At 41.0% G+C, this 18,174-nt stretch overlaps 1 protein-coding gene across 1 annotated transcript; it reads right to left on the bottom strand.

Moving 5' to 3' along the window:
• Window positions 1-6,659: 6,659 nt before the first annotated feature.
• LOC103848390 lies at window positions 6,660-10,206 on the bottom strand. The gene is made up of 8 exons (XM_033282868.1): window positions 9,313-10,206; window positions 8,577-9,188; window positions 8,353-8,493; window positions 8,128-8,250; window positions 7,940-8,086; window positions 7,528-7,862; window positions 7,354-7,435; window positions 6,660-7,268 (listed from the first exon to the last, which is right to left on the bottom strand). The coding sequence occupies exons 1-8, from the start codon at window positions 10,204-10,206 to the stop codon at window positions 6,660-6,662; spliced, it is 2,943 nt and encodes a 980-aa protein (XP_033138759.1).
• Between the last annotated feature and the right edge of the window lie 7,968 nt (window positions 10,207-18,174).

Consider the following 18,174-nt stretch of genomic DNA (forward strand, 5'->3'; position numbering starts at 1 on the left):
ATGGAAACTAAAAAAATGCCAAAAATAGTGCAACAGGAAAATGTGTTGGTTACATGGAGAGGTTGATTTGTCCAGACTACCCTTCAACAAAAGCGATCTTCCTTTCGTATAGGGCTCAGTGAAGTACAGTTAGAATCTTCCTAAATCTAACTAAGTACAAGAAGATTTGGAAAATATATGGGAATAGATTTGTAAAATATATCTCGATCAGAGTGAGTGACCAGTGCTCTCCTGCAGGTCCTGCATAACCTTCTCCACTAACTGTCTGACACATAAGACTCAGGGAAAAAAAAGAGAAAATCCAGTGAAGAGATTGCATAGAAAACGCAGACAACTTCGGGTAATGAAATACTTGTACTGTTCAGAAAACATTGGGCATCTATAAATGGTAGTGTCTGGTCTGTTAAGCTCAGAAAAAAACTCAGAGAAATTTGTAGAGATTAAATCTGAAGAAAGGTTAGCTTCATCCTTTTTTAGTCATCCCGACAGTTTTTTATAACAGTTAATTCGTTGCGTTGTATTTATTCGTTTATTGTTCTGGATTTGTATACCATCATTTACTGTCGTGAATCAGTTAATGTTCAGGTGTACCAAACTGAATCAATAATTTACAGCATTTATGGGTCGTAACTGAAAATCCGTAGCTGAGTTTATGAATATGAAACGCATAAGTTCAAATTTACTGATTACTAATTTTTTTTTTACTGTTTTGTCGCAGGACATGGGGAGGATGTTGCGAATCTGGCGTGGAGAGTGGAGGAAGAATGATTCCCAGTACTGGCATTTTGTTCCGGTACAAACCGATCTCGGTTTGTCTTTGTACATGGATGAGGGTGAGAGCTTCGCCACTGTTGAGGGGATTGTGAGGACCCATTATGGTGTCAGTGAGACCACTCCTATGGTTAATCACATATGGATTACCTGACTGGATGGTTGTCCCAAGTGGTCATACTCCACCTCTAACCATAGGAAGTACGACCGAGCTCGTTGACCTGATGGCCGGAAGACCTTGGATGGTGGAGTTCACATTGTTGGTGACATTGGGGGCGAAGAGTGTTGCACAATACCATTTCAACCGCCGCTCACCGTTTTACATCGGTTCCTCATCTTTTGTTGTTGACCAAACGCAAGATGCAAACGCAAAAGCGTCTTACGAGAGTGAGTATATAATTTAGAGTATATTTCATAGTCTATAGTTTATAAGGTTATAGCAGTTGGCTAACATAGTGGGTGTGTAAATATCAACGTCTCAGGGTTGGTGTTTGGCAAAAGGATGGCAACAAGTGAGAAGGTCATGACAGAGATCTTCGGTGAGGAAGAGATGGTGGTATTTTACAGAGTTGCAATGGAGATGGAGTTTGCTGAGAAGGAAAACACTCGCCAGATGGACGAGCAGGCACAGCCAGGGCCTTGGCTGATTTGTCTTGATGAGGACTCTGATATGGAAGACGCCAGCAAAGGTGTTGGGCGTATGGATTCAACCATGGGAGGTATGAATAGTAAGTGGTTCAACCTAACAAATGTTGTATCCAGCTAATAAACGTTTAATATTGGATGGTTACCATATTCGGATCAGAACCAATAAACTGGTTAGCTGTGAAAACATAAGTCGTAGATGAGCTAATTAAAATATAGGACGGTTACGTTTTTTGTTACGCTGGTTAAATTAATTCCTGAACGGCTAACCGTGCTTATAATTAGCCATGTACAAAATGATGGCAACCAAAACATTATTAAGATACGCTGGTTAAATTAATTCCTGAACGGCTAGCCGTGCTTATAATTAGCCATGTACAAAATGATGGCAACCAAAACATTATATCATGTCATTATGAATTTTGTTTGGTTAATGTTAATAAGATACGCTAACAAATATTATATCATGTTACTATGTATTTTGTTTGGTTAATGTTAATCAGAACTAAATTATTCTAATTTGCACAGGGGGACAAGGCACTCTGGATAAAGGAAAGGGTATCATTCAGGAATCTGTGGGTCAGACCAAAGCACCCGCGGTGTTGTGGGACGTGGGGATAGATGTTCTGACTTTCCCTGAGTTTTGCAACCGTGAGCGTGCTGCTGCTATGGAGGCAAGTAGGAATGCGTTTTGGGAGGGTGTTTTGCGTGAGGAGACCAAGTCAACTGATGAGACAGAGTCAACTGAGGATTTACCTGAATGCGATGGAGGTGGTGCTGTTGGTCTTGGATTCAAAAAAGGTGGAGCTGTTGTGAAGGAGGGAGTTGTTGTGGTCACGGGTGATGATGGTTCCTCATCAACCAGCGACACTGCAGTGATTTGCACTCAGGTTGGTCCAAAGGCAACATCAGTCCGCATGGAAGTGCGTGGTGTGGTCGAAACTGCAGTGGGTGTTGGATCTGTTAGCGTGGACCCATTGGAGGACAAAGGTATAGACCAAATTAAATTCTGTTAGGTGACTTAATTTTTTAAGCTTACGTAAGTGATGATTTATATACGTTGTGTTTTCCATGCAGGGGGACGCAACGCAGCTAAAATCCCACCGATAGGTGATAACCTTTTTGCTGGAAGTCAGGGGCTTCCTCCACCGGCTCTGATGCTAACCTTAGCTTGCGGAGAAGGGGAAGAAAAGGTGGGAACAAAGTCTACTAAGACCACAGAGGGATCAACTCATGCAAGCGACAAAAAGGTGGGTCTGGAAACGCTTAAGTCCATCACCAGCTTATGGGTTTAAATGTTAAATTATGTCATATTTTGTTTATGTTGCAATAAGGAGGGTACAGATTTTGGAAACGGTTAACATAAAGTTTGGCCGGGATGGTTGGCTTTTGTTGGGGTAAACTTTTGGGTAAACGTTTATGTTTAATATGAACCTATGTAAGAAAGTTGTGTAACTTTCCTAATAATGCATGAATGGAAATGCAAAGTTATGTTTACATTTATCTGTGTACAATGTATTTTAACCGTTCCAGCATTGGACTTAGCTATTTATGAAAAATGGCACTTTAACATATTGTTTTGGAAAATTAATTAAAGAGTTAAGACTGTCTAACCAAGTTTTTTAGTTTTATTTCTCGTAATGATGATGTTAGTTGTATAACTTTTAAAATAATGTATTAATGGAAATGCAAAGTTATGTTAAATTTAGGGTATATGTGTCAACATTAGACTAAGCTATTCATTAAAGAGAATGCCGCTTGACCATATAGTTGTGAAAATTTAAATTTAACTAAAGCGTTAAGACTGTCCAACCATGCTTTTTCATAATTATTACTCATAATGATTACGTTGTCCGCCGCTTCCATAATATATATGTAACATAGCTTTTGTCTCTAATAAATCACTAGTAACAAAATGTAACCTTTTTGGGTGTTCAGGAGAAGTTGGTGATCAGGAAGGGAAGTTGGCTGTTGGAATGATTTTCAGAACAAGAGAGGATTTCAAGCAGCATATGGCCTTATACGCAATCAGCCAGAAGTTTTGTTTCCGAAATGCAAAGTCCGATCCAACAATGATGATCCTAAAGTGCTGCGAAAGGGGGTGTCCATGGCGCGTCTATGCGGTTCGGTTAAAGGATTGTGATGTGTTTGAAATAAGAACCTACGAGAGTAGGCACCAGTGTACAATAGACGAGTGTGGAGGTTACCAGAATCAAGCCACAGCTTCTGTTATTGGCATGCTAATGAGGACAAAGTTTGCTGGTACTGGGGGTGGGCCCCGCCCGGGAGAAATAAGGCAAATGATGCGGGGAGATCATGACGTCAATATCTCATACTGGAAGGCTTGGCGATCGAGAGATTTGGCAATAGATAATGTACAAGGGTCGTGTAACGCATCGTACATTCACTTGCCATCGTATCTGAACAAGCTTGTGACCGTGAATCCAGGAACCATAGCCAATCTTTGCGCAGAGCCAACAGATGATGGAGGACACCGCTTCAAGTACATGTTTGTGGCATTGGGAGCTTCTGTGAAAGGATATCAGTATATGAGAAAAGTGATTGTGGTTGATGGGACTCACTTGAAAGGGAAGTATGCAGGTTGCTTGTTGACGGCCTCTGCACAAGACGGTAATTACCAAATATTTCCGTTGGCAATTGCGGTGGTTGATAGTGAGAACGACACATCATGGGAATGGTTTATCAAGCAGCTAACAACGTTTGTGACGAACATTGGGGGTTTAGTGTTTGTTTCTGACCGGAATTCTTCAATTTACAAAGGCCTAAGCAAGGTAAAGGTCGCGATCCTTGGCATAATGTAAATTGTATTATTCTGTCCTAGTATGAATTAGTAGGTTAATGAAATGTGTAGCCAAAGTCCGTTTTTGTTAGCTAGTTATAGTTTTATAGAGTTGTGTAAATGTAGCCAGAATCAATATTTGTTAGCTAGTTAGATTGTTATAGGTACAGATAAATGTAATTCAGTTAGAGTGTTAGCTGGTAGAGTATTATAGGTGCATGCAAATGTAGCCATAAATAATATTTGTTAGCTGGTTAGAGTGTTATAAGTGAATGCAAATGTTATCGGTGAGCATTAATCTTAAATTACTATTGTGCATCCCTAGGTATATCCTGGCGCAGGGCACTGTGTATGTATCGTCCACCTAAAGAGAAACATCCGGACGAATTTCAAAGGAAGGCACCTGCCTTTCTTGGTTGCCAAAGCAGCTAGATCATACCGGCTAGAGGACTTCTACAAAACGTTCAACGAAATAAAAGAAATGGATGCGGGCTGTGCAAAATACCTGTTGGATATAGGGTTTGAACATTGGGCAAGGTCGCATTTTCCTGGAGATAGGTATGACATAATGACGAGTAATCTAGCGGAGTCGTGGAATGCAGTTTTAAATGAAGCGAGAGAGTTCCCGGTTATCCGGTTGGTTGATTACGTTAGAGGGAAGCTGACGGAGTGGTTTGCAAGCAGGAGAACTTCAGCAAATAGGAATAACAACGCCCTATCGCCCCGTGTGCTCGGGATTGTAACAAGAAACTTTGAGATGACAGGGGGTTACGAGGTAACTAATATTGCTGATGGCGAGTTCGAGGTGCGGGACAAGAAGGGAGGAAGCTTTCATGTGAAACTCGCTAACAAATGTTGTAGCTGTTTTGCGTTTCAGATGCTCAGTATCCCATGTCCACACGCGATAGCTGCGGCATTGCAGTCTGGTGTGTTGGTTGAGAGTTTAGTGATGGAAGCTTACAACGTAAGTATGCTGAGGGGTGCTTATCAGGAGAGGATAGTGCCGGTTGGGGATTACAGTGGATTTCCAGAGAATGATGCTATCTTCAATGGCCGGCGCCTTAGTCCTCCAGCAACGAGACGCCCCCCGGGTAGGCCGAAGAAACATAGGTTCTTCTCGCGTGGAGAGAAATTGGTAATGTCTATCAATCCAAACTTATCGCTTGTTCATATATATTTGCATTACGTAAACTAATATAATGATGGGTTGGCTATGGGTGTTGTGTCGCTTATCAGATGAAATGCGTCCGTAGGAGAATTGTAAGCAGCAGGTGCAAGGGTCTGAACCATAACAAGGCGACATGCAAGCGTCCAATATAAGAAAAAGTAGCAAGCCGAGGGAAGGAGATGGTTGCGTGGGAGAGTTGTATGGAAAGAGGATAGTTCAGTTCAGCAGGGCTAAAATAAAACTTTTGTTATGTATTATATTGTAGCTTTCTGCTTTGTATGGGTTGTTGGATTAGTGGTAATATCGCAATGTTATGATAAATAAAGGTTTTCTTCCCTACTAAATTTGACGCTTGTCTGGACAAGTAGGAATTGTATATTCAGAAAGATGGTGATGATAGTGGTTTGATGGAAAATCAATTTATAAACTGTAAACTGAATTTATATTTAGAAACACATACATTTCTGAAAGATGGATGGTTGGCTAGTAGAAAAATATTAAATAAAGTCTACTCTAAAGGTTATACGGTTAATCATAATATTACACGGTTAACATGTTAAAAAACACAGAGAACTAGCTAAACCAACCATACGTAATGTTAGACGGTTAACATGTTTAAAAACACAAAGAACTAGCTAAACCAACCACCTATAATGTTAGACGGTTAACATGTTTAAAAACAAAAAGAAATAGCTAAACCAACCATCCGTAATGTTAGACGGTTAACATAATAGCCGGTTAACATGTTCGAATAACGGTAAATAGAAAATTTAGAGGGGTAGTGCCCAATTGCGAGACAATAACATGGTTCATCGTATGTCCGCCCGTTTCCGAGTAGAACCAGGTAACTATACTGGAATTGAGTAGTTGTAAAACATACAACAATCAGAAACAATATTGTTACTTGTCATGCATCACCTACTTCTGAACATATTGCATTCTTTTCATCACATGTGTTAGAGATTTGTAACCAATGATGAAAAGAATATTGGCTACACATTCGATTTAATAGCTGGCTAATAATTTAAGGGAAGTCCATAGTGTATATGGCTACAGAAAATATAACACCCTCATTAAACTTAAATCGACATTATAAGAGTTCGATCAACATGATTCTCTTTATTTTTCATAAGAGTTATTGAAACGTAGAAAAGACCTAATAAAAAGCATAAGAGTATGATAAGCAGTACGATAGTCCGTTTTCATAGATAGAGAGACTTAGCAAAAACAACAAACACACATGTGCATGACATAAAGGAGTGACGGTCGGACGGTTTAGAGCATTCCCACGGTGGCTTCGTAAAACATAATCGCCAGCCTCTCAACTTCGCTGCCGATTTTATCAGGGGTAATGCATTTGCAGAGGTCGACACCTGCGACGGCGTGAGCTTGCACGAGAAGAAGGGCTGACACAGCAGAGTCCGCATGAGATGTATTTTGCGGAATGCTACGAGGTCTCTCAATGGGAAATGCTCTAGCATCTTTGTGCAGAAGCTGTTTACCCCCTTGTTTCAGCAGGTATGGAAACATCTGAGCAATGGGAGTAACCTCTTTCACCATCATGCTGTCAGTCCTGAGTGCTATGTTGCAGTCCATCAGAACAATTGACCAGCTGCTGCAATCAACGCAAACACCGACCCAGTGTTTTCTGTCGAGATTGAAAGGAAGATAGTAACGGTCAGCGTCTGGATAACTTCGAACTCGCTCAAGTATATGGCTGGGAAACCAGAAGGACTCTTTCTTCGACATCTTAGAAAACTTGGTAAACAGTTTTGAGAGCTGGGAAACAAACTGAGTGTCCATGAACACAGGGTGGTTGGACTGGTTTGGGGGTGAGTTTAGCGTAAACTGTGAACTGATATGGCCAATGAGAACATCAACCACCTGTTATTGAAAATTAAAAACAATAATATTAAGGTACAATATTCCTAGCAGCACACCAATAACATTGCAGGGCAGATGAACAAACCTTTGGTGGCAAGGGAGAGGATCTTTGAACAAGCTCATTTAGGTCATTGCTCTCTAGCGTTGATTGGCCAATGCGTATTGTACTACATGAGGACGGACAAGAAAGTTTAGTAGACGGTATCTTAAATAATTATACAGCTAACAATTAATTTGACCATCTAGAATATAAACTTACAATGGTGTCTTCAGTTTATCGAGGAGGGAAGAGAACTTAGCAGCGTAATCAATGTTCCCGCCTGTTTTGTCGGGATCTACAAATGCTACTCGGGCCCGATTGAGGAGACGCATGTCGCATTCATACTGTCCCACCAGAGACTTGGGTAGGGCCTTAAGTCTCTTACTTTTCCGGCAGGCACCCAGCTGATCATCCTGTTCGCAAATTTCTTTGCCAGCAGCGTTTGCGCACGTAGTTTCACCTTCAGTGGCAGCCTCCTTCTGGTGCGGGCGTTCCTCCTGAGTTAGCCCTAGGGAGAAGGTTGGTTTTGGGAATGGTAACTCATGGTCAAGATTCTGCAAAATTAATTAGACTCAAATTAGGCAGAGGGAGCAGTGTGGCGCTGTGCAACCTGAAACAAAGTTGTACGTACCGTATCTGGTGAGCTTTGACTATGATAAACGTCATTTTCACACATGCTAACCCCTTCAGTGACAGTCTCTTTCAGGTGTGGACGTTCCTCCTGAGTTAGACCTAGGGAGAAGGTTGGTTTTGTGAATAGTAACTCAGGGTCAAGGTTCTGCAAAGTAATTAGACTCAATTAGGCAAATAGAACAGAACTGGCGCAGTGCTACCTAAATCTGCTGAACTTTGCCTATGATCAGCAACTTTTCCTTCACGGCCAAGGGAATATGGTGGTGGGGGATTGTCAACGACCAACGATGCGGATGTGTTACTTGCAACCTATTGACAAGAAAATATCACTAAAGACTTAGAAAAGAATCAAAGTGAGTCATCGTGTTAATCGGCTGGTATCATAGTGTAGCCGGTTATTGAGAAACTTACATCGACAGAAAATATATTTGCTTGATTTGAGAATAGGATTGCAACGGGGGGATGGTCAGTTATCATCTCTTCATGGCTGTCGCGCTGTGTCTGATTTCCGGTGTGTATCACTGGCTGAATCCCTTGTCCTCCGTTCAGGCCCTGCAAAGTGGTGAATATTATGTATACAACCTCAGAGAATTATCCGGTTAACATAATATTTGTCTGGTTATTGAAAAACTTACATCGACAGGCAATGATGTTGTTTGGTTTGCGAATCGGATAGCGTCGTTGATAATATCATTTTGGGCGGATTCGGTATGAATACCTACACAGTGTGGTGAAGTGCGCCTGATGTCTCGATGTTGGCCATCTCTAGAGACATTGGAAACATTTTCAGTCTGCGCTGAAGAGCTAACTGGTATCTGGCCAGAAGAAACCTCCAATTTACGAACCAATTGTTGGATGCTTTCTAGGACATTGGTTTGGAAGGTGATGAAAGATTCAGAAAGTGTGCTTAATTTCCTCTCAATCCGGGAAAGATCTTCTCTAACTTTGTCTCTGACCATCGATGCAACTGATTCAACATCTATGACTTCTGAGGTTGTTGTCTGTTTTGTCTGCTTTGGCTTCACTGTTTTCCGGTTAATTGCCTCTGTTTTTGCACCTTCGCGCATCCTATTGACCTCTAGCTTAGTTACGCCGCCGGTAAAGCTTGACTTGTTGAAGGGAAATTGCTGCTCGAGTAGAGTCATCAAATTGTCCACGATAGGATCCTCCTCGTCGTCCGACCAGCCAAGATCAGGTGACGCTTTGAAGTGTTCTTTGTCTTCTACTATTATAGAATGAACTGCGACCTACCACGCAAAGTAAAAAAGTAACGAGAAGTCAGTGTTGGTTGCAATGGAGACAGTGATCAAATTGTACTATTTCACATTTTGACTGAGGACGTGAATAAGTATGGGTAATGGTAATATGTACCTCTCCAGCTGCGTCGATGGCGCGAGCATGACCCGGGCTGAGGCTCCGCTTCCCATTCTTATCTTCATCTACTAGATCATCTTCCTCACAGCCGTCACTTTCTGAGCCAGATGAGGATCCATCGTTGACAACCTCTGTTAGAGCGGGGATGGCTTCGACCATTACAAGCTGTAGTGAAAGAACAAATCCTTTCAGAGCAATGGTTTTTTGCGACAGTGAAACCTCCTTCCTCTCTTTAATACTACTCATAACCATGTCAAAGGATACTCTGCCCCATGGGTATGCAAAGAAATCATCTATGTCTTTGATAAGCTCTGCGTGATCTTGTGAGATACGCGGTGTGTGCGTGGTTGGTAGAATAACAGCAGCTAGTAAAGCTAATAGAGCGTATTTCACACGAATGCAGCTATCTTTGACGGTTCTTTTCTTTAGCATTCTTACAACAGAAGTGACGGGGACCTCCTTCAGTGTCCCAAAAAGCTCCCCCCAGTATGGTTTTTCCGAGATAATTTTCTTGGCTCTTTTTTTTGTGTGTTTGGGAAGCTTGCGACAGTTTAGCCCAGTTACATAGGCGAACTCTCGAAGAGAAAAACGTACAGGTTTGCCTGCGAAGATGAACCAAGCTTCGTGTTTGCTTGAGACTAATAGCTGCCTGGAGATTATGAAACGGCCAAAACGTCCGGAGAAAGAAAGCTTCTCCCCAATCTCAATAAGCTTCCCAAACGATGAGCCCCTGATGGTGTCTACTTCTTCAGGATCGAGAGCGTTGAGTATTTGCCTAATGGCATAGGGTTTGTGGTATGGCGTTACTCTAACGCCGACTGGTTCATGGTCCACCGCGAAAATCCTGTCTGGAATGCGTAGAGGTGGAGATGAGCGATCTTCTTCTTCCATTTTGTTACTGATTTTGTAGAAATTGGGGTTTGGTGATGAACCTCGATGATAACGATGAGAGAGATGGATGATTGTATCGGGGAAAGAGGAATGAGATTTCAGAGAGTAAATATATGAATATATGTGAGAAGAGAAAGATTCACTAAATCTATTAAGATTTCTTAAATATTAAGGACTGACAAAATCTCAAACTACGTACTTCATATCTTCCATTTTAGATTTCGTAATCTCACGCCGAAGTGGTACATATAGGGGTAGCAGTGTCTAGAAAATTTATGATAAGTGGTCAGAAAAGTGTCTTTTGGTGTGGTGTTAATTATGGTATAATACCTTGGTATACGTCCTAATTTCTCTTTATGTTTTTAAACTTATATTTTATGTTTGACGATGCTTATTATTTCTTATGCTTGGATGTCTAACAGAGCTAACATTAGGCAAGGAACTTCGAGTTTACTCCAAGCACATGCAAAATTTTTTGTGTTTCGCCATTGATCGATATGGAGAGGATTACATCCATCGATTCTGGGCGAGTAACATCGATCGATATGGAGAGGATTACATCGATCGATGTGTAGTACGGATAGGTACTTCATTCTCACTCTAACATTCTCGAACATCTAACTTGATTTTAACCTACCCTTGGACAATTTGCACCGAGTCGGTACAATTTAAGTCTGGGGGAGGTAGTTACTAACACCACTTTCTTGAGTTTTTGTCAAAAATCTTTTCAAAAATAATTTTATTGAGTCAAGAAGGGGATTATGAACTAATGATTTCTACTTGAATGTCTAACCACTTTCTAGCACCATTCTAGATTTACTGACTGCGGATAATACTATAGATGCTAAAGTGGATCAACCAGTCAACTATACACACTTGCTAGCTTGTTAGAAAGAACCGAAGCTAACCTCCAACACTAACCTGACTTCACCGCTAGTCTTGGGGCTAACTTTGACTCAAGAGAGAAATTAGAGAGAGAAATTAGGAACTAACTATTACCTGCAGTTCCAGATACTTTTCTGAAATCCTTGCATCCTGTGATCGATACTCCCAAGGTAAAGCCTACACTTTTTACATTAAGAAATGAGGTTGGTTGAGGAGATTGATGATAAGATTAGTTAAGATTGTTGGCTAGATGATTTTGGTTGCTAAACTAGGATATTGCATAATGTATATCTATAAGAAGGAACCTTAGATGTGGAATGCAATATTATAGAGGTGATAATTTCAATGTTTCAAATCTGTGAGTCCCTGATGTTTTCAACCCTCTTCCAGAGAGATTGTTCGTTGGTTTAACTTGAGGACAAGTCAAAAGATAAGTCTGGGGGAGTTGATATACCATGATTTTCACCCGTTTTTATACATGGTATATAAAGGTTTTAAGATGTATTAATCATGTTTTAGAGTCTTTTCAAAGCAAATACAGGTTTATTCATCTGATGGAAGGAAATGATACTTTTGGGACATTTTAGAATGCTTTTACGCAAGGAAAATCGATCGACGCTTGAAGAGCAACATCGGTCTATCATAATCACTTACCATCGATCGACATACACACATGTGCATCGATCAATGCCCAGTCACACGAATGAAATCGCAAATTAAAAGATTTCATTTCCCAGAAGATCTATTATTTACAACTTAAGTCCCTAGCCGCCTGTTAGGCTATATGTACTAGGGTTTTGTATCATTTCTAGGCAGACACTTGCAAAGACCTAGTTTTTGGAGAAGGAGCATTTTGGCTACCATTAGGAGGGCTTAGGATTGGAGAGATAGATCTGAGACTGCAAAACAGAGAAGATCTTGAACTCCTTTATTTCTATTACTCTATCATTTTGTGTTCCATGTTTCATTTGAGTTTATTTCACACCATCATGACTTTGTCTCTCATGAATATGTTTGAGTAAACCAATTGTTAGATTTAGGTTTCTCACCATGGTTGAAATTATGTACTGCTAATATGACTATTAAAAAGGTGTTTTGATTGTTCTTTCATTGCTTATGAACTTAATGCTAAAATTGAGATTGATCACCTTCATTTTAGATCTTAGGATTAATTGAGTCCAACTAACCGTTTCCCCTCAATACTTGAACCCATTTGCGTGATCTAACTAACTCAGGCGCAACGACAGTTGGTCTGAGAAGGTTAGAGAACAAGTTAAACCCGTTCGTAAAGCTCGCTAGAATAACCATCGATCGACGCAACTATCGTTCTGTCGGTCTATCGTTACAAAGGTGTATCGGTCGATGTACATCAAGTCACATCGATCGACACTCTCTCGAGATCAAAATACGACAGTTGAGATCCGAGATCTAGCGAAGATAACCTATCCGGTTAAATCAATGTTTAGTTCAAGAACCATCAAACCCTTTAGTCTAAACTAAGTGCATACATTTTATACCTGAGAATTGTCTGAATCTAGCTGCTTTCCCAATCTTGAAACCACTTCAATTCAATCTATTGAATCACTATTGTTTTCGATTTATCATTTACTGCTTTTAAAACTATTAAAACTTTTTAGTCTATCTTCATTTCTAATTATTTAAGTCTGTTGAGTAATCCTAGAGTCTTTGTGGATTCGATCCCTAAGTACTACATCTGAACCTCTTTTGACGAGAGTAACACTCTTTAGGGTAATTTGAGTGATATCAATAAGCAACTGAATTCTTATTCATTGAAACTTTGGAAGTAGGTACATCATTTTTCTTAAGGACAGTTATTACACACATTTTTTGACTAGTCAAGATTTAACAAAACCTTTTCCAATAAAAACACCATTCTTCCTGAGGATCAGCTGGTCGGATTCGAAGTTGATTCCAAAATCGTTCTTACTCATGAGAGATTCAGAAATTAGTAAGTTGATTCTAAAACACCATTCTTCCTGAGGATCAGCATGTCATTACACACATCATGTCTGAAACATGCTTGATGATAGACCATGGATTTGATCCATTTTCATCGATGGTTTATAGGTGTTCTTACTAATAATTATTATATTATAGAGTCTATTTATTATATTTGTAAGATCATAAGTGATTTGGAGAGAAGTGATGATTTTGGAGCATTTTAGAGATATTTGAAGCAAGCACCCGAGATGACCTTCGAGCTCGACCATCGGTCGATATTGGAGAGAAATAATCGATCGATGTTCATATCTTGACATCGATCGACAGTGAAGCGCGCAGAAACCCCGTTTAGTCACAGCCAACTTGAAGCCCAAGTCTTCACCAATTTACAAGATTACCCCTAACGAGTTATAACCTAACTATATAAGCTTTGTCACCATGTTAGAGGCAAAGTGTGATTTTCTTGTTTTATTATTTTCACAGCAAGGTTTTCTAGGATTTTGGTAGATTGGAGAGAAGTTCCAAAGTTATAATTTGTGATTGGAACTCCATTAATATCTATTTACTATTCTAATGAAGTTTTCTTACCTAATTGCTGTGATGAATTGCTTAGCCATGTCTGAGTAGTTCCATTATTAGATTTTAAGGTTTAAATAGGTTAGGAGGGATTTGCCCCAATTATATATTGCTGAGTTGTGGTAATTATCATTAGTATTGTTCATTAATGCTTGTCTCTAGATTAACTGCCTAGAACTTGCCCTAGGATTGATAGATAAAACCGAGAGCTTCAATCTCATCCTTAAAACATTATAACTGAGCTAAGTTTCTTGCTAAGGGTGAGGCGAGAGCTGATCTAGTGAGCTTAGTAAGCATTCGTTCAACCCGCGCATAAAGCTTAACTAGAAATGCGTCGATCGATATCATTATTGAATAATCGATCGACGGAGCGAAAGGTGTATCGATTGATATCCCTATAGAATCATCGATCGACACTTTCTATTGATCGACATACGATAGTTGAGATCTAGTTAATAGACAAGTCCAAACATTGCGAACGCTGTTGGACTTGCTAACTAAGTAGTTGAGCTTTACATTATCATGCATGCAACTCATTAGACATCTGTAGGATTATAATCCCAAGTTTCCTGAATAAAAAGATCGAATATGCAATTAAAGCTCCCTGGCAACGGCGCCAAATTTGATACCACTCAAATTACCCTAAAGAATGATTTATACTCTCTTAAATAAGAGGTCTAGTTGTAGTACTTAAGGATCAAATTCCCAGGGAGCTAGGGAACCTAAGAAATCTAATATGATTTGTTAAGCTAGATGGTTTTAGATATTTAAATGTGAATTGCAGTTTTATATTGAACAAGTGTTTGTTCAATAGATTGATAGAGGTTTTGGTGCTTAAAAAGAAAATGGTTAGACTTACGATCTAATTTTTGTTAAGTTTCTCACACAAAATATTTTTTTTTGGATTTTCAGGTACATGTCCAATAGTACTAGAAGCAACAAGGAAACCCAACTACTATTCTCACCAGATCCTGCAAGTTTGGAGCGTTTAATCCGCAAAGGAGCGCGCTCCTCATCGATCAACAACAACACCCGTTCGTCGCTCGATTTCGTTCAACCACCGTCGACCCAGACACTAGTCCCGTCGACCGATACTCGCTCACCACCGTCGACCGAAGACACTCATCTTCCATCAACCGACAACGTCCATCCGACATCGATCGATACTCCATCCCAGACCGATCGATACAGAGCCAAGAGACATGGTTGCGACTCTGATACATGTTCGAGATGATAATGGTGACCTGCATGACCAGTATGGTCATCTGTGTAATGCAGCAGGTCAGAGGATATATGTTCAGGGGGCTGCAATCCCTGAGTCTGATGCTAATGCTACAGAAACTACTTAACCTGTAAATGAGGCTGCGCGACCCAAGACGTTGGCTGACTACAACTGTCCAGATCAATTCTACACCAACAGATCAGCCATTCGTCCTCCCACTATTCAGAGGGATTTTGAGTTGAAGGCGTAGTACTACACACTCGTGGGGCAGATACCCTACCATGGATTATCTCACGAGAATCCTATGGACCATCTAGAGAGATTCGAGGATCTAATATCTGCTATTAAAGTCAAAGGAGTCCCTGAGGATTATCTCCAATGCAAGCTCTTCAAGTTCTCTCTTGCTGGAAAAGCTTCGCATTGGCTTAAGCAGCTACCACCAGGATCTCTCACATCTTGGAGCGACATCAAGAATGCATTCTTATGCAATTTCTTTGATGAAGCACGTGCTGAAGACTTGAGGAGCAAGATTGCCACATTCACTCAGGAGCCTGCAGAATCATTCAAAGGCTCTTGGATCAGATTCAAGTCATATCAGAGAGACTGTCCACACCATGTATTCAATGAAGTACAACTACTCAGTACTTTCTAAAAAGGCATCGCGGTGCAGTACCAAATGGCTCTTGATGCTTTCAGCAATGGGAACTTCAACACAAGGAATCCATGAGAAGCAGTGAAGGTCATTGAAAACCTAGCATCTAACAACATCACCAAGAACACTGATTTTGAGAGGAAGAAGTCTGCCACCATCCTTGGGAATGATCAGATGGATGAGATGAAGGCAAAGCTGGACAGTGTTCACAAGCTTCTTACGAAGCAGGTCTGCTTGGTTGAAAATGCAGAAGCTGTAGACACAGAGGGTAGAGCAGAGGAAGAAGAAGAGGTGAACTACATTGGTGGAACTGGATTCCAAGGTTCTGGGAACTAGGGTTGAAACAGAAATTCCTATGGAAATAGGGGTAATTTCAACCAGAGTTTGCAGTATCAGAAACCCTACAGCAACAGCTACAACAACAACAGAAATTATGGAAGTTCCTACTACCAGAAACCACCGCCGCCTACTCAAGAGAGCAAAATTGAAGAGATGCTCGATAATGTTCTTGAGGCACAACAGAGAATGACAGTGGACTTCAATGGGGAGATTGATTATGTCTACATCAACCTGAACACAAAGTTTGAGACTTTGAGCACTCATGTGAAGAAGCTGGAGATGCAAGTTGTGTAGACAGGAGATGCTGTCAGGAGGCAGGAAGCCTCGACAAGAGTGGTAGGGGATGATGTGATGAAACACCACGTGAATGTTATCATTGAGTATTATTTTTGGCAAGTGGTGAAGGAAGAGCAGCTGGAGGAAGAAGATTTCGAAGTGGAAAGTCTGATGAGTTTTGGCGGATCACATTGGTCGACGCCAGACTTTGAACATCGATCGATGTCGCCTAGTTTGAATCGGTCGACAGGATCTCCAAAGTATCGACCGATGACACCTACGGAGTCATCCGCATCTTGCAATGCCGTGAGGATCCTGACTCACGAGGAGTTCACAGCAAAACACCCACAACCGCCCAGCCCTGATAACGTAAGAATCGCTCGAGGAGCTGAAACCTCTATCGATCAACATGGAGAATCTACTATCGCTTGACAAACAGAGGCCGCCATCGATCGACAACCTCCAGCGCCTATCGATCGACGAGCACCTATTACCTACCGAGTGCAGATGCTAAAGATAGATGTAGCACGTCTTAATGCACTCAGGCTCAAACCGAAACCTTCAGAAAACCCACCAGAGACCGTCAAGACACCTTCAAATGATGAAGAAGATCCTATGGAAGAGGATAGGGTTCCTATTCGAAGAACCCTGAGGAGAATATAGGAAAAAGTGGTGAAACATCTGAAGAGGGGGACTGATGAAAAGGATAAGGAAAATTTCTGAAAGAGAATCTTCAGGATTCCTCTAGATAAGCCATTCGAAGAGGCCTATTAGACCCACAGATTGTGGATTTTGTTCTGAGAAACTAGAGAGAAAGAAGAAGACATCAAGATAATGTTATGTGAAGCTAGAGAGAAGATGAGGATGAGGATTACATTGAAGAAGAAGAGTGATCATGGGCAATTTGCAATACCATGCACAATGAAGGGTATTCAATTTCCACATGCCTTGTGTGGCACAGGAGCAGCAGTCAACATCCTACCTAGGATTATAGCAGACCATCTGGGTTTGCAGGTGGAGCCTTCGCAGGAATTGTTCACTTTTGTGGATTCAGGAGGAATTGTAAGAGACCTGGAGGTGCAGATGTGTAATGCCCGAGTTCTAGTTGATTTCTATGTCATGGATATCAAGCTAAACTGGAACTCTTCTCTACTACTTGTGAGAGCCTTCTTGTCAACAGTGGGAGCAGTGTGCAACTTGCAAACCAATCAGTTGTGTCTAACACTCATAGATCCTAATGCCCACTATGACCCCATTCCAGTCAAGAAGCCACAGATGTCCTCCAGAAGAATCAATGATCCAGGAATCATTGCAGCTTGCCACTGTGGAGCCGAGTATGAGACAGAATATTCAGCGTCGATCGACACTCACACAGCAACATCGATCGACAGTAGCCATCAGAAATCAACCAACACACCACATGAAAAATCGGTCGATAGTCGTCCAGATGATTGGGAGAACGACTGCTACAACCCCATTATTGTCGCATACACCAGACAACACATGCATACAGAAGAGTATGATGAAGACTATGAGAATGAACGAGCTACTGAGTATAAAGCCATCCTTTATGAGGATACACTTCTATATCATTCCTCTTGTAAGAGGAATACACCATTGATCGACATACCTGGCCCACCATCGATCGATACTCAACCTCATCAGAGAAACCGGAAACAAGCATCGACCGATATTGCCAACTACTCATCAATCGACACAGAAGAGAACCGAGTGCGAGAAGGATACTACTCAATTGGTAGTTGGGCAGATGATCACCATCACGAAAGCTATGCAGTAGAAACAACAATATATGAGCCAGGAGCAGATGAAGTACATGAAGGTTTCACAAATGAGGAACTTTTAAACATACAAAGACGCGATGAAGCAGATCAACATCGATCAGAAACAGGTTGAGGAAGAACACGATACACGCATACGATCGACAGAGCAAACCAACCATCGATCTATATAAAGCCTTCAACATCTATCGATATAAATCCTTCAACATCGATCGACATCCGCTCTAAACCAAAAAACCAATTTAAGCGAAAAAAAG

The sequence above is a fragment of the Brassica rapa genome, chromosome A10 (genome assembly GCF_000309985.2).
Source record: "Brassica rapa cultivar Chiifu-401-42 chromosome A10, CAAS_Brap_v3.01, whole genome shotgun sequence".
NCBI lineage: Eukaryota > Viridiplantae > Streptophyta > Magnoliopsida > Brassicales > Brassicaceae > Brassica > Brassica rapa.

Bases quoted from the DNA above. Each gene is read 5' to 3' on its own strand.
- LOC103848390 (XM_033282868.1), bottom strand. From the start codon at position 10,206: ATGGAAGAAGAAGATCGCTCATCTCCACCTCTACGCATTCCAGACAGG. The intron at 8,494-8,576 runs GTAAGTTTTTCA...ACCACTTTGCAG, and splicing joins CAACATCATTGCCTGTCGAT to GGCCTGAACGGAGGACAAGG. The intron at 8,087-8,127 runs GTTCTGTTCTAT...ATTACTTTGCAG, and splicing joins ATTTAGGTAGCACTGCGCCA to AACCTTGACCCTGAGTTACT.